The following is a 22,032-nucleotide window of genomic DNA, read 5'->3' on the forward strand; positions in this document are numbered from 1 at the left end:
ACGAATTTGCACGCAGGAGGGTGGCACGATTTGAAGTCCTTCAGTTGGCGTTCCCTGGGATCTGCGGCTCCGCTCAGCTCCTCTGGGAAGCCGCCATTACCGTCTCATTTCTGGGTCCAGGGAGCAGCAGCCCAGAAGGCCTGTTTCTTGATCTCGAGGCGTTTGCTTCTAAGAATAAATAGAGACGGCGGTGATCCTCTGTTGGTTTGAGACCAGGAGCTGCAGCACCTGGCTGAGCACACAGGTCACTGGGGACGCAGACGGGCAGAGCGGGGCCACGAGCCACCACCTTCAGCTCCACGATCTGGCGAGTCACTTGAAGGGGGCAGTGAGAGCTCACTTGGAAGGTGCCTGCCACACCTGTGTTGGAATCCAGACCCCTTTGCCCTGGAGAAAGCTTCTGGGCTGGGTCTTTCCCTGCCTCTCTGTCTCTTTGCACCTGAAGAAGTCAAGCCGGGGGCAGTGAAGGCCCGGCAGTGCTCACGGGCCTCCCCGTTCATTCCCACCTCTCCGCCAGACCACAGGGCCTGTTTGAGGGCAGAGCAAACGTTGCTTCTCACTTTCTCTGCTCTCCCTCCAGATGCCTGTGGTGAGCCATCGCACTATAACACTATGAAGATCAAGGGTAAATTGAAGCCCCACTATGAGCCCGGGGAGAGAGTGTATTTCGAGTGTCAGCAAGGATACAACCACATTGTCAACTTTACGCTGACAATAGTTTGCCAAGCCAACAACTCCTGGACTTCTATCAGAGAAGCTTGTATGAGTAAGTAAAAGAAAGGTTCCTTTGTATATATTCACACCTGCTTTTGGCATTTACACAGACCCACAGCCATTTTACAGTGCTACTGACAACTTTTTTCCACATGAAAAATTGCTTTTGAACATCAAGATAATGTTTCAGACTTTCAAGCAATTCCTAGAAGCATTTTCTCGATCTGTCATCTAAGTATAAAGCCAGTTATAAGTGAGTCCTTATCGTAACTGAACAAAAGGGAGGACCAACCCATCACCTTAGTGCATCTTTTTCCTCTCATGTCTGAAATTGGTGTTAAAAACAAGTACGACATTTTTTTCTTTTAGAAAAAGCTTGTACATACCCATCTATCGAAAATGGTGAAGTACTAGGTTCCAGTCGGATCTTTTGGCTCGATGACGAAGCCAGCTTTTTCTGTGACGAGGGGTAAGTGGCTCCTCAGAGCCTGTGAGACACCGCGCAGACCGCTGTAGCTTCTGTCCGTCCTCTCGCTAAGAGTCCCCACCCGGTGCGGTTTGTTCAGCCCTCTGTGTGACAAGTCGCGCCTCTAGACAGCCAGCTTTGAGGCTCTTATGAAGACCGAAAGGATGTGTAGCTAATAAAATGAAATTTAAACTGAGAGCAAAGGTGTTAAATGCTCTTCTCTCTTTCTCCCTTTGTTTTTTCTAGTGAGAGGTTAGTGGTTTACAGTACAGTGGTTAGTGCTCGGGCACAATTTCTCATCTTAGTAAGACAGATGTCTGCCAAACACCTTACCTGTCCTATGTAAGCTTTCAAAATGTAGCGACTTCATGGGCCTCCTGCGTTATAAAATCCAACAGCATGAATCTGAGTCAGAGTAGCACTTCTAGAGAAATAGTGAAAGGGGACACAGCACCTCAGCTTCCTGCAGTGCAGGGGGCCTAGGCCTGCCCCTGGGCCATGCGCATGCCAGCCAGCTCACTGTCCGGGTGAGCTATTTTGCCCGCCCAGAAATGAGTCTTAGGATGGAGACTGGTCAGACGTACAGTACGAGGCTGCAGTGTAGGGAAAGGCTGCATTTTGCTCTCTGGCTCCAGCCGCTGTGAGGGAGGGCGCTGACCCAGGAGTGTGTGCAGAGGACGCTGCCCCGGCCTAGGGTCTGGGGCCTGGGGGCTGCCCTTGAGAGTGACGGCAGGTGAGTGACCTGTGGGGATGTCCCCCTGGGGGGGGTCTCTCCCTGGGGCTGCCAGCTTCAGTCAGCCCCAGAACACCAAGCACTTCCATCAGCAGAGCCCAGCTGTGCATATGTGGCCCAGGCAGGAAACAGGGCCCTGCTCACCCTACTCTGCCTTCACCAGGGCCCCTTCTAAAACTCATCACACAGGTGAGAGCACGGAGCCCTGGGACGGGTCAGGCCTCCTCACAGCCTGTTTGGGGCTCGTTGGGGTAGAGTTCTGGGCTACTCCAGCAGGAGAGACGGCGACCCTGCGGGCACCTGGAGACACTGCGGGATTGCGGGCAGGGACCATCGCCTAAGGAGTCGTCACCTGCTGGAGAGGCAGCTGTGCAGAGAGGCGGCCTGAGAGGAGAGGGAGGGGAGCCCAGAGAGGACTCGGGGTCCGGCAGCAGCGTCCGGGAGGGCAGGGAGAGCTGGGAGACCCTGAGCATCGGCGCCTTCCCGGAGCCGTGCTCCTGAGCCCCCCGGCGGACGCTCTGAGCTGGGCAGCTGCAGCCCCACCGTCCCGGGCTCTCCTGGGGCCGGGCCGCCCCGTCTGCCCAGAAGGAGGAGGAGGGAGAGCCTGGGCCTGCCCAGGCTCAGACGGGAGCTCGTGGGGCTGGGACGGGACCCAGACAAGTGTCTTTGTGACTGTGAACATCTTGTTAACTGGTGAAGAACTATGACTTCTCTTTTCTCCTTCAGTTACCACTTAGTTGGAGCCCAGGTGCTATTATGTAAACTTAATGGAAATAATGCTATTTGGAGTGAGAGCCTCCCACAGTGCAAAAGTAAGTAAATTCTCACATCAGGATTTGAAGCCCCTAGGGAAAGGTAGAGACAGGGTTGCATTCACCTGTCAGTGCCCATGTTTAGAGGAGAGGCAGTTACAGAAGCCAGACCTTCCACCTTCCGCTCCCAAAAGAGAATTTGGTTCATACTCTCAGTAGGGGAGGGAATGTCAGGGGAAGATGACCAGAGGGCTGTGAACTCCATCAGGACCCAGAGGGAGAAAAGGAAGGACATTCAGAAGTAGTAATAGGGGTAGGTGTGACTTAGAAAGGAAGAGAAGGCAGGATCATAGAAAAAAGTGGGCAAAACTAGATCGAGCTAGGTAGACGGATAGTTACAGAAAGAATGGCCTGTGACCATGGGAGAAACACTGCAGTTTCCAGTGGAGGGCATGAACGGGGACACAGAACTCTGGTGGTGGGAATGGTGTGGAATTATCCCCGTTATCTTGTAATTTTGTAAACCAATATTAAATCACTAATAAAGCAAATAGTGGGGGGGAGAAAAAGGATCTAAAGCAGGTCCAGGCAGTGGTGCACCTGGTGCACAAACACAGTGCCATGTGGAAGGACACGGGTTCAAGCCCCCATACCCCACCTGCAGGGACACTTCAGGAGCGGTGAGGCAGGTCTGCAGGTGTCTTTCTTCTTCTCTCCCTCTTTATCTCTCCCTCCCCTCTCAATTTCTCTCTTTCCTATCAAATAAAGTATAATTAAAAAAATAATAATGGCTTCCAGGAGAAGTAGTGCCAGCACCAGGCCCCAGTGATAACCCTGGTGGCAACTGGAAAAAAGAGGGAAAAGGTGAAGCAGCAGCAGTGACATGTTGGGCTTTGGGACCTATTTTAAATGCGCAGAGATCTCCGCGTGTCCCTGTTGGTGGGTTTTGGTGGCTGATGTATGCCGTGTCCTGGCACTGGGAATGACACCAAGGAGCCAGGAGGTGCTCCTTCAAGTGCCGGCTAAGCGAGGAGGACCCGGGCTCGAGCCCCCGGCCCCCATCTGCAGGGAGGAAACCGCATGGGCAGTGGAGCAGGGCTGCAGGTGTTTCTCTGTCTCTGTTTCCTCTCTCTCCCTCCCTCTCAGTTGCTCTCTGTCCTACTAAGTGAAATAAGTAAATTTTTAAAAGAAAGCATATGTGAATATTTTCGGACATTTCATTAATAGCTGTAAGCTCCGCTGTACTCATAATTCTTGTTTGCAGTGGTTTTGTTTGTTTGTTTGTTTGTTTTGGTTTTGTTTTTTTATCAAGCATGAACATTCTCTAGGACAGAGAATATGGGCATTATTCCACATATTTTTTTAGATTTCTTCACAATCTAGCCTAAAGAAAGATATTCTGATTCACTGCCTTGACTATCAATAATGTTTTAGCATCTGGAAATGTCTTTGAGCACATCAAAGATAAATGTGTGAACAGACTATCTTTGGTATTAACCAATATTTCTTGTGAATGGGTATATTGGTAAATTATCTTTTCTTCTACTATCAGTGAGTTTTCTTTTTAATCATACACATTTTCTCATTATGTGTCAGCACTCTTGATTATAAAGACGAAATTAGCATGGCTTTGCAAATAAATATAGATATTTCATATAGGCATTTAAGAAAATCAGTGTATTTATTTGCAAATACATCGTACAATGACGTGTTATTTGTAAGTTGCTGTTTTGCCTCTGTGGTCATTCCACACTGCGGTGTCTAAGTGGGGAGCACGTCGCAGCAAGCTGGCGCGCGGATGGCTATGTTAGTGACTAAGGCTGTCTTCACTTTTCTCCTTTTGCCTTCTGTTTTCACTCTCCCCCTTTCTAAGAGACTTACTGTGCACCTCCTCCGAAAATAAAGAATGGAAAATATAGTCCTGACCACAAGGATATATTTGAGTATAACGAAGTCGTGACGTATAGTTGTGGTTCTTCAAACGAATCAGATGAATTCTCCCTTGTTGGGAAGAGCAGACTTGTCTGCACCAAGACTGGGCAGTGGAGCAGTGTTCCTCCTGAGTGCCGAGGTGAGAGCACTTGGATCTGTTTCTCTCCTTGCTAAGTACTGTGTCGTCTCCTCGCAGGAGTCTTATCTCTAAGGAAGCAGGAGTCGGGTGTGTTGCCTCCTCCTGTGAGGCTGACTGGTAATTGAGCCGCATACAAGACAGTCGTTCCTTCTGCTGGTAGAACCCCACACCTCCCACACATGTCCTCAACACAATCATCTGTGCATTGCAGACTGCTAGCTATGTGGAGGAATCCAAGTTCATTCCACAAAAGAACCAGAAAAACTCATGAAACACTGACAGAAATACACTAAAGCTCTCCTTGTGTTACAAGGAGTCGGAGAGTTCTGGCCATAGGTGGCGGAGGGACAGGAGCCCAACAGCATGAATGAGAATGTCATGCTCGGAGGAGAACAATGGGGACAGTGAACTGGGAGCACTGTGAGGATGATAACTCGCATGCATTCCGAGGGAGCATGGCAGTGCTGCACCCAGTAGAGTGCACACGTTAAGACGTACAAGGACGCAGGTTCAAGCCCCTGCTCCCACGTGCAGGGGGAAGCTTCACACGTGGTGAAGCACGGCTGCAGGTCTCTCTGACTCTTTTTCTCTTTATCTCCTCGCCCCCTCTCACTTTCTCTCTGTCAACAAAGGAAAGATTAATGATAAACTTTAAAAATAAGGACATACTCTATTTGCATATCTTCCATGAGAGATGTGGGGAGCCGTATTAAGGAGCGAGACCACACAGCTCAGCTCTGGCTGCTGGTGGTGCTGGTGACTGAACCGGAACCTCAGAGCCTGGGGCAGGGGTGTCTGTGCACTATTAGCATCTGTGTCCCCGGCCCCTACAAAAGGCGCTTAAGAAGTGGTGTTGACGGCATTGGAGACTGACCAAAAGCGTGGAGGCCCCGGAGGGAATCTGACCCCTGAAAGGAAGCAGCCCGTCGACACCAGCAGGGTCCCCCTCATAGCTTGTGCACATGGCACCCCAAGAAAGAACACGTTCTAGAAGGTCTTTAAGCCGACTTCAAGAATAGACGCATTCAGACCACTGTAAAGTCCTGAAACCGACTTCAAGAATAGCCGCATTCAGACCACTGTAAAGTCCTGAAACCGACTTCAAGAATAGACGCATTCAGACCACTGTAAAGTCCTGAAACCGACTTCAAGAATAGACGCATTCAGACCACTGTAAAGTCCTGAAACCGACTTCAAGAATAGACGCATTCAGACCACTGTAAAGTCCTGAAACCGACTTCAAGAATAGCCGCATTCAGACCACTGTAAAGTCCTGAAACCGACTTCAAGAATAGCCGCATTCAGACCACTGTAAAGTCCTGAAACCGACTTCAAGAATAGCCGCATTCAGACCACTGTAAAGTCCTGAAACCGACTTAAAGAATAGACGCATTCTGACCACTATAAAGTCCTGAAACCTTGGAAAAGGACGGAAGATTCTTTATACTTTCAGGGAGGAAGCTCAGGAGATGAGCAGATGTTTTGAATTGAAATGTAACATAGAATTAGCATAGCTTAGACACAAATGCTCAGCATGCTGAGAAGTTTAATCACAGCGTGAGATATTTATGTCAGATGCCAAAGAAGACTCCGTCTCACCTGAAAAATGAGGCCAATTTAAAACTGAGCATTTTGACTCCGAATGAGATAGTGTCAACAGGAACTGAGCCCCTGGCCACACGGAGCGCCTGCCTGAGTGTCTCTCAGTCATATACGGGAAGCATCTGACTCATCCTCCACAGCGGGTTAAATGTGACGGGGCTGGGTGGTATCGCACCCGACTGAGTGCACACGTTACTAGGTGAAAGGACCCAGGTTCAAGCCCCTGATCCCCGCCTGCAGGGGGAAGCTTCACGGGCTGCAGGTGTCTCTCGTCCTCTCTGTCCTCCCCTCTCAGTTCCTTTCTGTGCCATCAGATAAAAACAGTGGATTGTGAGCAGACACCGGGCCCCCCCAGCGATGAGGCTGGTCGGAAAGTAAAAGGACTGGACACACAAGAGGACACTGCAGCTGGGAAAAGGTGGGAGTTTGCCATTTTTAGCAAACTGAAGGAGCTCATGGGATCATGTGAAGTGAAACCAATCAGGACAGGAAAGACATGTAAATACTGGCTGATCTCATGTCCTTTGTAGTACGTAGACACAGAAAAACGGGGGTAACTGAACCAAACTAAAACAGCAGCAAAGAACAAGGTGGGGTGGGAATCCAGGGTGGAAGGTCTGCTGTCTGGAGCAGGTGGCTTCATTTACAACCTCCCAGTGAGAACAACAGCCCAGGATGACCTGACGAGGCTTATACCAAAAGTTACGTAATAAATGTTATCACTAGGAAGACATGCTTCTCAATTCACTTCATGAAAAAAATCAAATAAACATACAAGAAAATCATACTGTCTGTGATGAACACAGAGCCACCATCTCTCAGCCAAACGTCAACAGGCCAGATGTCACGTGTGTGAGTACCAGTCAGGACCAGCAGTGGGTGCGGGAATAACAGGCTGGTTCAGAACGTTTTCAGCTGACTTGTCTTTCCAAACGACGGCAAGGAGGAGAACACGTCGCCCCAGCAGGCGCACGGAAGCCTTGGGCATCACCTTTCATGGGAAAACTAAAAGCCTCTTGAGACAAGAGCGAAGCTCGGGCGGCGTCTCTGTCGGGAGAAACACTTAGAAGCTGCGTGTGGAGACAGAGTAGCGCTTCAGGTAGAGGGAGGCCTGAAGCCTGTCGCCCGTCAGCCAGACACAGCGAGTGTTGAGGCAGGAGGGAGGACGTGGCGGCTCCTCCAGCTGACTCGGGCTCTCCCCTCACTGCCACCCGGCGTTGCTGTTTTTCTTTACTGTGGTTTTTAATTGATTATTAGACAGAGAAATTGAGGGGGAGAGAGACAGAGAGGCACCTGCAGCCCTGCTTCACCACTCATGAAGCTTTCCCCCTGCAGGTGGGGACCAGGGACTTGAACCTCAACCAGGTGCAGCAGCACCCGGCCCCTTTTCCATTATTATCATTATCATTATCATTATTTTAGTGTTTTTCCAGATGCTCCCAAGCCCACTAGTGGATCTGGAAATGAGTGTGAAGGGTTGCGACCACTTTCACTCCCAGGCAGAGCAGAATGGCCGTAGGACGCTGCACAGCTGTGAGGCCAGCAGCCACCCCGCTCTGCCCAGGCCTGCGGCCAGCACAGCTGACAGGGAGCTCTCCGTCCTGGGTGCCATGGCCCCGGGGCCCTCCTGGGTCTCTAGCTGCCCAGCCACTGCGGCTGCAGAAGGTTCTGGGTTTTGCATTTCTTTGCAAGGCTGGTTTCTCTTCAGCTTTTAAAAGTCTAACTCCCAGTATTATATTCCTGCTGGTCCCTCCTTCTACCCGAAAGCACCAGGGATCATGTCTGCACTGGGAAAGAAAAAAAAAAAAGTGAGTGCAGCAAAAGAGGACTAGAAGCTGACTCTGAGCCGGACCCAAAGTCCTTGTGGCTGTGTCTCAGGCGGTTCTCAAAGCTCGTAAGCTCGTGAACAACAGGGACTTGCAGACAAGACATTTAAAAGTTGGTTCTAGGAAAGTGACCCCTTGATTTCCATCACTAGAAGTCCAGCGCACTATCCACTGTGCCACAGGGCCCCCGACCCCCTCGATCTCTAAGTCTGTTTCCAGGAGTTAAAGCGCACACAAGGCTTGTTGTTAACTTTCGGCCGTTTCCTCTTTAGACTCCCTTGACCCTCACTGACGATGAGGACTTGACACCTTCTGGGTCCTTTGTTAAGCCAATGTTGCATTAATTCCGGCATTTCCGTGCTTTTCAGTGATCAGATGTGAATATCCGGTGATTGAAAACGGGAGACACGTGTCAATCGGGAGACACCTGTACTACCAGGCAGTGGTCGTGTTCGAATGCCTAGAAGGCTTTAATATCAACGGCAGCAACACGGTGCTGTGTGGCGTCAACAGCACCTGGGAGCCTGCGTTGCCGGAGTGCGTGAAAGGTATGCCGGGGCTCCCTCTGTCTGTCTGTCTGTCTGTGTTATCATTTGTAACCTTGACATGAGATACTAATGGTCTAGAAACAATGTGGAAGCGACATATTTATTTTTTGCTGTTATTTATTGTTTTAATTTATTAGGGGATTCATGTTTTACAGTCGACTGTAAATACAATAGTGTGAACATGCATAACATTTTTAACAGCAGAGTAGTATTCCACCGTGTACAGAGACCACAACTTGCTCAGCCACTCATCTGTTGTCGGACACCTGGCTGCGAGGAGTCGTGCTGCTGCGGCATGAGCTCCTTCCCTTTCAGTGAGACCAAACGGCCCCCAGCTCAGCGCTCACACGCGCTCTGCCTCTGGGGGTTCTTCCTCTGACAGGCTCACTCTGTGACGCGTGTCTCCCTTATAAGCTTCGTCTCCCTTGTCTTTGTCTTGCTTCAGCACAGAATGCTTCCTCTCTCCTCCCATTATGCTCGCTGTTGTTTGGGGGCATCGACCAGGGTTCCAGCCCCCGGACATGGCTGTGAGGGCTCAGCAGCCACTCAGATGCTGAGGGCTCAGGTTCGGGGCTGAAAGGAGACAGGGCCCAGGGTCCCGGGGGTGAAGACGGGCACACTTCAGGGCTGGCGGGGGCACAGCTTGTGACTGGGTGGGCAGTATGGCAGCATCTGTCCTCCGCCTGCTGGGGCCCATGTCCCTGTGCTTGCTCACATGGCCCCGTGGGGGAGGGAGGGAGTGAGAGAGGAGAGAGAGAGAGAGAGAGAGAGAGAAAGGGAGGGAGGGAGGGAGGGAGAGGGGAGAGAGAGAGAGAGACAGAGACACAGAGAGAGAGAGAGAGCTATGACAGTCTCCTGGACAGAGCCGATCACAGCATTTCATGAGTAATGAAAACAGTGAAGTTCAGTCTTCAAAAAAAGAGAGAAATTATGTGAGAAACTGGTTGTGAGAAGAAGCCGTAGGGATTTCTTTTTTTCTTTTTTTTTTTTTTTTTTGCATCCAGAGTTATCTCTGGGACTCGGTGCCTGCACTATGAATCCACTGCTCCTGGAGGCCATTTTTCCCATTTTGTTTCCCTTGTTACCCTTATTGTTGTCTTTATTATTGTTGTTGTTGCTGTCATTGTTGTTGGCTAGGACAGAGAGAAATGGAGAGAGGAGGGGAAGACAGAGAGGGGGAGAGACAGACAGACACCTGCAGACCTGCTTCACCGCCTGTGAAGCGACTCCCCTGCAGGTGGGGAGCCGGGGGCTCGAACCGGGATCCTTATGCCGGTCCTTGTGCTTCTCGCCACATGCGCTTAACCCTCTGCACTACCGCCCGACCCCCACTGTAGGGTTTTTTTTTTAAAAAAAACCCTCCAATTTCTAAATTCTTCAGGAAACTTTTAAACACTGTTTTGTTGACTGTGTATGAGAGAGTTTCACATGAGACTCAGAGAGAGACATCAGAGCAGCCCTCTGACAAGGGAGCCCCGAGGCGGGGCCGAGAGCCACGGGCGTGAGGTCCTGGCGCTCCACCAGGGGAGTGAGGTTTTGTCTCTGGTCATCAGAGAAGGTCATCCCAAGTACACCAGTCGCATCCTGGGCGGTGAGAAGCAGATGTAACTGTGCTCAAACAAACACCAAGCAGGAAAGACGCCCAAGCCTTGCAGCTGGGTGTGCGGGATGCTATTTTCTGAAAGATGCGTGTGTCGAGTGTGACACTTGATCCTAAATGCACCACCAGTGAGCGTCCAGGGCCTCCAGAGAGCGCTGCAGGCCAGCGTCCGCGGCCACGGTGCCTCTGCACCTCTCGTTAAATTCCCAGAGGCAGACTCTCACAGTTGAAGTCTGTGTGCTCTCCCAGTTTCCTGCGTAGCTAAGCTTCCCAGGGACAAAAACTCTAAGTCCACGATGTTCTCCCGACACAGTGTGTAAACTGACCGGCTTGTGTTTTCCAGAGCGCCCTGCTGTCCTTCACACGGGAACCACTCCTGCCACCACCTCTCCAGCACCTGTTCATCCAGGTCCCGTAACACTGCGTCTCCCGTGGCTGAGGCCCTGGGGCTGGCCGGGGGGGCACCGCGGGCTCACCCGCCTCTCTCACCACGAGGCTCCGTGTTCTGTGGCCTGCACATAATAATCTCCTCTACTCACGGGTCTCTAAATATTTTCTCTTCTCTTCTTCTGTATTGGGAGATGAGCGGTTTGCGGTCGACAGTAAAATACAGCAGTCTGTCCGTTTCTGTAACATTTCTCAGTTTTCCACCTAACACTCTACCTTCCCCCGCAGATCCTCCTCTGTCGTCCTGTCCCGGGACCTGAACCCACAGCCACCCACCCTGAGTCCTTGACTTTGGTGCAAGACACCAGCTCCAGTCCAGTTCTGCTTGGTGTTTCCGTTCTTATTTCTCAACTTCTGTCTACGAACAGCCCCTGCAGCGGGGTCTGTCCCGCTGACCTGAGGTTCCTGGGGAATGAGGGAAGCGTCTGGCCTCCTTATTCCAGGCACAGACTTGTCATTTGAAATGAGCGCGGTCCCTCCCTCCTGGTATCTGTCCCTGGGACTCACACTGATGCTCTGGCATGTACACTGAGGTCACTTTGATAACGATGCCCATTGGTTCTGGAATGTTCTGCCTTGCAGAGGTCCAGTGTGCATACCCTGTAGTTGAAAATGGAAGGCCCACAACCCCAGTAGAGGAAGCCTATGACTACAGAACCACACTTCAGATCGAGTGCTACGAGGGCTCCACCCTGATCGGCCACAGCACCATCTCCTGTGGGGCGGACGGCACCTGGGAGCCCGCCCTGCCGGCCTGTGTCAAAGGTCAGCTGGTCGCTGTCTTCTGCTTCCTGTGGGATTTTCCCTTTCTTTCTTTCTTCCTTTCCCTTTTTGCCAGCAGGATTCTTGCTGGGCTCAGTGCCTACACAACTCCACCCTTCTCCCACCAGCCATTTTCTTCTTTCTGTGTGAGAACAGGAGAGAGCTGCTCTGCTCACAAAACGTCCTCCAAGCAAGTGGGGCCGGGAGTTTGAACCCAGGTCTTCTGCACGGTGACGTCTGTGCACTACCTGGGGAGCCACTGCCTGGCCCCTCTGTTATATATTCTGTTTGAGGGAGGCAGCGCATTAGGCGCACGGGGCACAAAGCGCAGGGACCGGCGTGAGGATCCCGGTTCGAGCCCCCGGCTCCCCACCTGCAGGGGAGTCGCTTCACGGGCGGTGAAGCAGGTCTGCAGGTGTCTGTCTTGCTCTCCCCCTCTCTGTCTTCCCCTCCTCTCTCCATTTCTCTGTCCTATCCAACGATGACGACATCAATAACAGCAACAACAATAAAGACAACAGCAAGAATAACAATAAGGGCAACAAAATGGGGGAAATGGCCTCCAGGAGCAGTGGATTTGTGGTGCAGGCGCCGGGGCCCCAGCAATCACCCTGGAGGCAAAAAACAAACAAACAGATTCTGTTTGACGACAAGTGCCAATGGTGTGCAACGATAGGAAAGAAGCAATTTTTGTCTTTTTTCTGTTTTGTATTTACCTATATGAAATTTGTATGGCATGAAATCCTGCTGCTTTGATTCATGTCTGCGTGGAAGCTTAGCGCCCTGCCTGTGTCACACGGGTGTGTGCGTGTCTGCGTGGAAGCTTAGCGCCCTGTCACACGGGCACACACATTCCTCTGGGCAGCATATCTGCGAATAACAGCAGAAGCCACTGCCTCTCAGAGTGGGGGGGGGGGGGGGCGGGCTGCTTACCCAGCGCGGGTTGGGAGTGGCAGCTTAACTCATAGATGGGAAACGGTGCAGTGGCTTCAGGCCTGACCCTGTCTCCATTGTTTTTTGACCAGCACTGATCAATCCCAAGACAGAAGAGGTGGCTCCAGGTAAAGTAAAAAAAAAAAAGTATTTTCTGATCTTAAATTCCTGTGAAAGAGCCAACAAAAGCTCCAGTGGTTGATAAAAGTCCGTCACTTTGAGCCTCTTGGTCACCTGGTGTGCATACGCCTGCAGGCCTGCTGCCCCCAGCATCACCGCTGCTGCTTGTTGGCCCCAAGTTCAGAAGGGGAAGGAGCAGGGAGGCCCACGAGCTCGTGTCTGCCCACGCCCGCTCCCTGGGGCCAGGCACACACCCTCCGAGACTGCCTCCCACCTCTGTCTGGCTCCTTGTGCTCCCACACCCGGGAAGAAAGCCCCAACTCCCAGCCCCTTGGTGTTAGTGATGTCCTGCCTGACCTCTGCAGGACTCCTTTACAAGCTGGGGATTGTTCCAGCCCTGCACTCCATGTTGGCCCTCAGCACGTTTAGTGACAGGAGGAGCAGGTTGGCTGTTGCAGTCAGCAGTTAGAAGAGCATTTGTCACTGTGCACGGCCAGGTGGCTGCAGGTGACCGAAGCAGGTGTATTGAATGGAATCCCTTCCTCCCTGGACGCGTCCAGGTCCAGGGAAGCGCGGGCGGCCCTCAGCTCCCGCGGGTGTCACTCCCCATGTACAGGCCTCACGGTCACTTCCGTGCCTTCTCCTCACTCAGGCCTCGGGGGCCGTGGCCGCTGGTGGACAGGGTGCTTCCCGTCCTCAGCTTTCTCTTTGATTCTTTGCACCAAGGCCTGTTGACGCCCCTCCAGGCTGCATCCTGCCCAAGCTGCTCCCCTGACCTGTAGCCATTAGTGCTCTGTGTGGAGGGGGGTAAGCTGGGGGATTCTGCCGACCCCAGAACATGTCCTGTGCCCCTAGCCCAAATACTCCCTCCTCAACACTACTGATTGTGACTTTCTCCATTTGTAGTTTTGGGTCTCCTAGTTGATGTTATTTTTTAAGACATCTGTTTACTCTAAACAATTATTTTCTACATTAGTTACCTCCTAGGAGTCCCACTGTAAACACTAAGGGGTAGTGCACACCACGCCACTGGCCTAATGTGTCGTAACTGCTTAGGGTAAATTCCCCAAGGCAGACTTGCATAGTTTAGGGGATCCATGGACTATGTGTTTTGGGGGATGTAAAATTGTTTAGGGGCTTGGCAGTGGTGCGCCTGGTTAAGCACCCACATCATAGTGCACAAGGACCTGGGTTCAAGCCCCTGGCCCCCACCTGCAGGAGGAAGCTTCATGAGTGGTGAAGCATGGCTGCAGGTGTCTCTCTGTCTCTCTCCCTCTCAGTTTCTCTGTCCTATTACATAAGTAAATTTCTTAAAGCATTTTAAATAAGAATTCGATATAAAGCCTCAGATTTTGTACTGAGCTTTGTGAATCTTTTTGAAATGTATTTGCAGACCGTGTGTCACCACCTGGGATGGTGTTTCCAGAAGCTTCCCCAGCAGCTGTTCCCGCCGTCTCTGTGGCTCCAGCTCGGCCAGGTTCAGTCACTCACTGCCTCCCGTGTGAGGAGCTTCCCAGCCCACAGGTGCCAGGCACCTCACCGCCTGTTTGCTTTGCTCTGTTGAGGCTGAGGGCATCTGGTCTGTGCTCCTTCCTACTGTCCTTGGCTCACTTCTCAAATACCTCACAGATATGGGAGAGTCTGTCGGAATGAAAACGCTTTTAATTTGAGGCAAACTCCCCCTACTTCAGCTTTTAAATATCATTTTACATCAGTTTTTCCTTTAATATTTTTATGTTGCACTACTGGATGCTGACTGCTGTTTGTAATTTTTAGCTAGATGAGTCTACAGATGTACAATTCTGGAAGTTCAAGGCAGAAAGTAAATACTGTTTCTCCTTTCTCACCTAGTTCATCTCCTAAGTGGTAAGGTGACAGCTTGTATTGCTTTGCTGAGTTGGGATCCAGGAATCTTTTTTTTTTAGTTGAATAGAGACAGAGACATCAATAGGAGGAGAGAGAGGAGAGGGAGAGGGAGGGGGAGGAGAGAGGAGAGGGAGGAGAGGGAGAGGAGAGAGGAGAGGGAGAGGGAGAGGGAGGAGAGGGAGAGGGAGGAGAGGGAGAGGGAGGAGAGGGAGAGGGAGGAGAGGGAGAGGGAGAGGGAGAGGGAGGAGAGGGACAGGGAGAGGGAGGAGAGGGAGAGGGAGGAGAGGGAGAGGGAGAGGGAGGAGAGGGAGAGGGAGAGGGAGGAGAGGGACAGGGAGAGGGAGGAGAGGGACAGGGAGAGGGAGGAGAGGGAGAGGAGAGGGAGAGGGAGGAGAGGGAGAGGGAGAGGGAGAGGGAGGAGAGGGAGAGGGAGGAGAGGGACAGGGAGAGGGAGGAGAGGGAGAGGGAGAGGGAGGAGAGGGAGAGGGAGGAGAGGGAGAGGGAGGAGAGGGAGAGGGAGGAGAGGGAGAGGGAGGAGAGGGAGAGGGAGGAGAGGGAGAGGGAAGAGAGGGAGAGGGAGGGGGAGGGAGGGGAGGGGGAGGAGAAGGGAGGGGGAGTGTGTGCTCAACCAGGTGCGCCCCCGCCTGGCCCCGTCTTGACTTTATTCTGAACGGAAGAGTCTGCTGCTGCTCTGGTCTCCTTAGCCGCACTCCTCCTCTATGTCTGGGCCGGTGGCGCAGACTCACCCCTTACCTCAGGGTCCCGGAGGGACTCACTGCCCCCACCCTACCTCCCTGGTGCCCCCGGCGGCCTTCTCTGCACGGTGAGAAGGGCCCTTTTTAAAGATGGGGGTGGAGCAGGCCAACCCCTGGACCACAGTGGCGCCGGTAGGTGACTGTCACTGTGCATCATGTCCCCAGAGCAAAGTGCCTCCCTGAAAGTCACTGTAAATCTACTGGAGGCTGTTCACCCCCTCTTTTCCCTTTGTTTCTATTTTATCTGATAGGACAGAGAGGAAGTGAGAGAGAAGGGGAGGTAGAGAGAGGCAGAGAGACACCGCTGACCTGCTCCCCGCGCAGGTGGGAAGCATGGGCTCGAACCCTGGTCCTTGTGCGTGGTGATGTGCGCACTCACTGGGTGCACCCCTGCCGGGGCCCAGCGTCGACCTCGACCTCACCGCTGCTGCTGGGGCCACAGCGCTCACTGAGCTCACTGAGTCCGGCGCCCGCCTCCTGCCGGTCCCGAGGTTCACTGTGGTGTCTGCTTCTCGGAGCTTCACCTGCAGCTCTGCTTTCAGCCCGTCTTCCCGGGGGGAGACAGTGGCTGACTGGGCGGCTGTGGGCGCACGGCCTCCGCCTCTCCTCTCCCGGGACGGACGGGAGCCCGCACCCAGCCGCACCGCCCCGATGGGCCTCGTTGGCAGCATCGGGAAAGTGGCCGTCTTCCTTACTTCAGCCCAGACTTCTCTAAGCCCGACCCTGCCGCCTCACCGCCCTCGGGGACGTCGCCACGCTTGTGCTGTTACTGAGACACCCGGTCGCCTCAGCTTTCTGTTAATTGGGGAATTTCTCCACTTTAGTGGTCAAATGCGAATATCCGATAGTTGAAAATGGAAGACCCGTAACTCCAGTGGAAAAATACTATGACTACGCGGCCACCGTGCGGTTTGAGTGCTACGAGGGCTTCTACCTCAGCGGCCAGAGCGCGGCGTCCTGTGGAGTCGACGGCAGCTGGGTGCCAGGGCTGCCGAGCTGCTTGAGGGGTACGGGGGGCTCTCTGCTCTCCACTCTGTCTTCCTTCTGTCTTCCTGCCTCCCTCCCTTCCTCCCTTCCTCCCTTCCTTTCTTTTCCCCTCCAGGGTTATCACGGGGCTGGGTGCCAGCACCACAATCCACTGCTCCTGGAGGCCATTTTCCCATTTTATTGGACAGGACAGAGGGACATTGAGAGAGGAGGGGGAGACAGAGAGCGAGAGAGACACCTGCAGACCCGCGTCACCGCTTGTGAAGCTTTCCCCCTGCAAGTGGAGCGCGGGCTCAAACCCGGATCCTTGCGTGGGTCCTCGGCTTCATACTATGTGCGCTTAACCGCTGCACCGCCCTCTCCCCAGCCCCCTATTTTCTGTTTGCCTGTGGAATAATTGAAAAGAAGCAGCGTTTGTGTCTGCTCCGTTTTGGATTTATCTCTGGAGCTGAGTGACACGAGAGTCATTTGATCTGTGTTTGCACGGAGTCTCAGCTCCTCTCTCAGCCCCGCGTGCCGCCGGCCCCGCATGCCCGTGACCGAGTGGACACGGCCTCCTCGAGAGCTGGGCTGGGGGCCGGAGCGGCCACCCGCAGCCACTGACGGTCTTCCTCCTTCTCTTGCAGTGCCAGTGGCTCCCAACGCAAAAGCGATGACTGGTACTGCTTCAGGTACTGCACCGTCCCTCCGCGTTTAAACTCCTTGTTTTGAGGCCAGCAGTGACTCCTGTGGGTTTGAGACCATCTGTATTGTTTCATTGTTATGGGCCTGGGAGGTTTGTCTTCGCAATCTGCTCCTAGCAGATTCCCTTGTCAGGGTGCTGGCCCAGGGCCCCTGCCCTGCCTCTGCCGTGCCCCCGTGTCTGGGGCTCCCTGTCCCTTGTCAGGGTGCTGGCCCAGGGCCCCCTGCCCTGCCTCTGCCGTGCCCCCGTGTCTGGGGCTCCCTGTCCCTTGTCAGGGTGCTGGCCCAGGGCCCCCTGCCCTGCCTCTGCCGTGCCCCCGTGTCTGGGGCTCCCTGTCCCTTGTCAGGGTGCTGGCCCAGGCCCCCTGCCCTGCCTCTGCCATGCCCCTGTGTCTGGGGCTCCCTGTCCCTTGTCAGGGTGCTGGCCCGGGCCCCCTGCCCTGCCTCTGCCGTGCCCCCGTGTCTGGGGCTCCCTGTCCCTTGTCAGGGTGCTGGCCCGGGCCCCCTGCCCTGCCTCTGCCGTGCCCCCGTGTCTGGGGCTCCCTGTCCCTTGTCAGGGTGCTGGCCCAGGGCCCCTGCCCTGCCTCTGCCGTGCCCCCGTGTCTGGGGCTCCCTGTCCCTTGTCAGGGTGCTGGCCCAGGCCCCCTGCCCTGCCTCTGCCGTGCCCCCATGTCTGGGGCTCCCTGTCCCTTGTCAGGGTGCTGGCCCAGGCCCCCTGCCCTGCCTCTGCCGTGCCCCCGTGTCTGGGGCTCCCTGTCCCTTGTCAGGGTGCTGGCCCAGGCCCCCTGCCCTGCCTCTGCCGTGCCCCCGTGTCTGGGGCTCCCTGTCCCTTGTCAGGGTGCTGGCCCAGGCCCCCTGCCCTGCCTCTGCCGTGCCCCCGTGTCTGGGGCTCCCTGTCCCTTGTCAGGGTGCTGGCCCAGGCCCCCTGCCCTGCCTCTGCCGTGCCCCCGTGTCTGGGGCTCCCTGTCCCTTGTCAGGGTGCTGGCCCAGGCCCCCTGCCCTGCCTCTGCCGTGCCCCCGTGTCTGGGGCTCCCTGTCCCTTGTCAGGGTGCTGGCCCAGGGCCCCCTGCCCTGCCTCTGCCGTGCCCCCGTGTCTGGGGCTCCCTGTCCCTTGTCAGGGTGCTGGCCCAGGGCCCCTGCCCTGCCTCTGCCGTGCCCCCGTGTCTGGGGCTCCCTGTCCCTTGTCAGGGTGCTGGCCCAGGCCCCCTGCCCTGCCTCTGCCATGCCCCTGTGTCTGGGGCTCCCTGTCCCTTGTCAGGGTGCTGGCCCGGGCCCCCTGCCCTACCTCTGCCGTGCCCCCGTGTCTGGGGCTCCCTGTCCCTTGTCAGGGTGCTGGCCCGGGCCCCCTGCCCTGCCTCTGCCGTGCCCCCGTGTCTGGGGCTCCCTGTCCCTTGTCAGGGTGCTGGCCCAGGGCCCCTGCCCTGCCTCTGCCGTGCCCCTGTGTCTGGGGCTCCCTGTCCCTTGTCAGGGTGCTGGCCCAGGGCCCCCTGCCCTGCCTCTGCCGTGCCCCCGTGTCTGGGGCTCCCTGTCCCTTGTCAGGGTGCTGGCCCAGGCCCCCTGCCCTGCCTCTGCCGTGCCCCCGTGTCTGGGGCTCCCTGTCCCTTGTCAGGGTGCTGGCCCGGGCCCCCTGCCCTGCCTCTGCCGTGCCCCCGTGTCTGGGGCTCCCTGTCCCTTGTCAGGGTGCTGGCCCAGGCCCCCTGCCCTGCCTCTGCCGTGCCCCCATGTCTGGGGCTCCCTGTCCCTTGTCAGGGTGCTGGCCCAGGCCCCCTGCCCTGCCTCTGCCGTGCCCCCGTGTCTGGGGCTCCCTGTCCCTTGTCAGAGTGCTGGCCCAGGCCCCCTGCCCTGCCTCTGCCGTGCCCCTGTGTCTGGGGCTCCCTGTCCCTTGTCAGGGTGCTGGCCCGGGCCCCCTGCCCTGCCTCTGCCGTGCCCCCGTGTCTGGGGCTCCCTGTCCCTTGTCAGGGTGCTGGCCCAGGCCCCCTGCCCTGCCTCTGCCGTGCCCCCGTGTCTGGGGCTCCCTGTCCCTTGTCAGGGTGCTGGCCCAGGGCCCCTGCCCTGCCTCTGCCGTGCCCCCGTGTCTGGGGCTCCCTGTCCCTTGTCAGGGTGCTGGCCCAGGCCCCCTGCCCTGCCTCTGCCGTGCCCCCGTGTCTGGGGCTCCCTGTCCCTTGTCAGGGTGCTGGCCCAGGCCCCCTGCCCTGCCTCTGCCGTGCCCCCGTGTCTGGGGCTCCCTGTCCCTTGTCAGGGTGCTGGCCCAGGCCCCCTGCCCTGCCTCTGCCGTGCCCCCGTGTCTGGGGCTCCCTGTCCCTTGTCAGGGTGCTGGCCCAGGGCCCCTGCCCTGCCTCTGCCGTGCCCCCGTGTCTGGGGCTCCCTGTCCCTTGTCAGGGTGCTGGCCCAGGGCCCCTGCCCTGCCTCTGCCGTGCCCCCGTGTCTGGGGCTCCCTGTCCCTTGTCAGGGTGCTGGCCCAGGGCCCCTGCCCTGCCTCTGCCGTGCCCCCGTGTCTGGGGCTCCCTGTCCCTTGTCAGGGTGCTGGCCCAGGCCCCCTGCCCTGCCTCTGCCGTGCCCCCGTGTCTGGGGCTCCCTGTCCCTTGTCAGGGTGCTGGCCCAGGGCCCCTGCCCTGCCTCTGCCGTGCCCCCGTGTCTGGGGCTCCCTGTCCCTTGTCAGGGTTCTGGCCCAGGGCCCCTGCCCTGCCTCTGCCGTGCCCCCGTGTCTGGGGCTCCCTGTCCCTTGTCAGGGTGCTGGCCCAGGCCCCCTGCCCTGCCTCTGCCGTGCCCCCGTGTCTGGGGCTCCCTGTCCCTTGTCAGGGTGCTGGCCCAGGGCCCCTGCCCTGCCTCTGCCGTGCCCCCGTGTCTGGGGCTCCCTGTCCCTTGTCAGGGTGCTGGCCCAGGCGCACACATCCCCACCCCACGCTGTGTGCCCATCCCGCCCGCCCAGTGCTTCAGGGAGCTGAGGGGAGTGCCCGCCTGATGTGGCAGCTGAGCGGCTCTCAGCTCCTGGGCCTGGACTCTGTGCGGCCTCCGAGCTCAGATGAAGCTGTGAGGGTGGCAGCAGCTGGGCTCTGGGGACAGACGCAGTCACGGAGCCTCCGCGGTGTCTATCCTCTGGCCCGGTGGTGTTTGCTCGCTTGCTGCCGTGGTCCCGTGGGGCGGGGTGGGGGGAGAGTATGTCTGTCTGTCTGTGTGTGTCTGTGTCTGTGCTGTGAGAGTACAGGGCTGAGCACAGCTTTTCATGAGTAATGAGACTCTGAGCCAGTTCAGTCTCTGTGAGGAGAAACAGGATGGTGAGAAACAAGTTATAAAAAGGAGGAGTTACAGAGGGTTTTTTAACTCGGACATTTAAATTCTCTTTGTCCTACACATTATCTTTATCATAAGCTATTAGAGAGAGGTTCCAGCAGATCTCACTGCTCTCATCTCCAGACTAGGTGTAGGAAATGCAGGCCAGAAGGAGGCATCATTGTGGATCATGACGTTGACTTCATTTCGTAGGCATATGTGCCTACTTTGAACAAATCATCTTACTAGTTTATCACAAGTTAACTTTCTTAATGCAAAACTACAGTGAATGCTGCATGTGTCCTCATGCCTTCTATAAACACAAATTATATGTGAACTTCCTAAAAAAAAATTTGGAAGTTTCAAGAAGTAAGTGTGTGTTGTTTTTAAATTTAGCTGATCTTTTTATTTTATTTTTTTATTTTTGTATGAATTTATTTATTTTATTTCTTTATTGGGGAATTAATGTTTTACATTCAACAGTAAATACAATAGTGTACATGCATAACATTCCCCAGTTTCCCATATTAACAATACAACCCCCACTAGGTCCTCTGTCATCCTTCTTGGACCTGTATTCTCCCCACCCACCCACCCCAGAGTCTTTTACTTTGGTGCAATACGCCAATTCCAGTTCAGGTTCTACTTGTGTTTTTTTTTCTTCTGATCTTGTTTTTCAACTTCTGCCTGAGAGTGAGATCATTCCATATTCATCCTTCTGTTTCTGACTTATTTCACTCAACATGATTTTTTCAAGGTCCATCCAAGATCGGCTGAAAACGGTGAAGTCACCATTTTTTACAGCTGAGTAGTATTCCATTGTGTATCTAGACCACAACTTGCTCAGCCACTCATCTGTTGTTGGACACCTGGGTTGCTTCCAGGTTTTGGCTATTACACATCGTGCTGCCAAGAACATATGTGTACACAGATCTTTTTGGTTGGGTTCCTTAGGATTAGCTGATCTTTTTAAAAAGAAAACTAGACACTGTTAAAGATGTGGTTCTCTACTGGCCTGACTCGTAAATCAAACGAACTTTATTTTTGCAGAATCCGCGCCTCCTCCTGCCCCTCTCCCTCCTGCCTCACCTCCTTCACCTCCTCTGCCTCCTGCACCCGGCCCCCCCACTGCAGGTAAGCAGCACCTCCTCACCTTCCCCATGCTGCGAGGACTTACTGGCATAACTGGTGCTTAACGATTTGATAGTCTGCATTGATGAACTGTTGCTCATGTTTGCCGGGGCCGGCACTATCTTTATTCGATACTCTGAGAGCTGAGTTTCAAGAAAACCCCTTTTAATATTAAGTCGACGGTTCCCAGGTTGGTTTTTTAAGCTTAGTTTCTTTCCAGGTCTTTGTACCATCTGCTTAATGGGGGTGGTTTGCCTGTCATGTTTAGTTGTATAAGAGTCAGGTAAATAGAGAATTGGGGAACTTCAAACTTTGGAGGGAACAAAGCAAAACACTCGATTTCTCTTTGTAGTCTGGCACCTGTATAAAGTGCTAAATTGCTCACCAAAATGTCTAAAATACTTACTCTTTTTTTCAGTATTTCATTTAATTTTATTAATCTAATTTAGTAAGACTGGGAGAAATTGAGAAGAAAGGGAGATATAGAAGGAGAGAGAGAGACAGAGAGAGAGAGAGAGAGAGGGAGAGAGAGAGGAAGGACCTGTAGCCCTGCTTCAACACTTGTTAAGCTTTTTCCCCCTGCAGGTGGAGACCGGGGGTTTGAACCAGGTCCTTGTGCACTGTCATGTGAGCACTGAACCAGGTGTGCCACCGCCCGGCCCTCTGTGCTGACTCAGTTGATCAGAGAAGCCAGACGGCACTGAGCTCTGGCCTCTGGAGGTGGAAGAATGGACTCTGGCCCCTGTGACTCGCTGGACATGGAGCTCA

At 54.7% G+C, this 22,032-nt stretch overlaps 1 protein-coding gene across 1 annotated transcript in view; it reads left to right on the top strand.

Annotated features, from left to right (window-relative positions):
• Nucleotides 1-22,032, top strand: part of LOC103120659 (membrane cofactor protein-like) — a 29,099-nt gene that overhangs the window by 3,685 nt on the left and 3,382 nt on the right. Inside the window, exons 2-13 of the mRNA XM_060179213.1 lie at nucleotides 581-766; nucleotides 1,084-1,183; nucleotides 2,640-2,725; nucleotides 4,539-4,736; nucleotides 8,533-8,712; nucleotides 10,656-10,721; nucleotides 11,342-11,524; nucleotides 12,547-12,582; nucleotides 13,968-14,051; nucleotides 16,020-16,202; nucleotides 16,809-16,853; nucleotides 21,184-21,267. Coding sequence (XP_060035196.1) covers nucleotides 581-766; nucleotides 1,084-1,183; nucleotides 2,640-2,725; nucleotides 4,539-4,736; nucleotides 8,533-8,712; nucleotides 10,656-10,721; nucleotides 11,342-11,524; nucleotides 12,547-12,582; nucleotides 13,968-14,051; nucleotides 16,020-16,202; nucleotides 16,809-16,853; nucleotides 21,184-21,267 — 1,431 coding nt within the window. The remainder of the gene's footprint in view (nucleotides 1-580; nucleotides 767-1,083; nucleotides 1,184-2,639; nucleotides 2,726-4,538; nucleotides 4,737-8,532; nucleotides 8,713-10,655; nucleotides 10,722-11,341; nucleotides 11,525-12,546; nucleotides 12,583-13,967; nucleotides 14,052-16,019; nucleotides 16,203-16,808; nucleotides 16,854-21,183; nucleotides 21,268-22,032) is intronic.

This window comes from Erinaceus europaeus, chromosome 19 (genome assembly GCF_950295315.1).
Source record: "Erinaceus europaeus chromosome 19, mEriEur2.1, whole genome shotgun sequence".
NCBI classification, from domain to species: Eukaryota; Metazoa; Chordata; class Mammalia; order Eulipotyphla; family Erinaceidae; genus Erinaceus; species Erinaceus europaeus.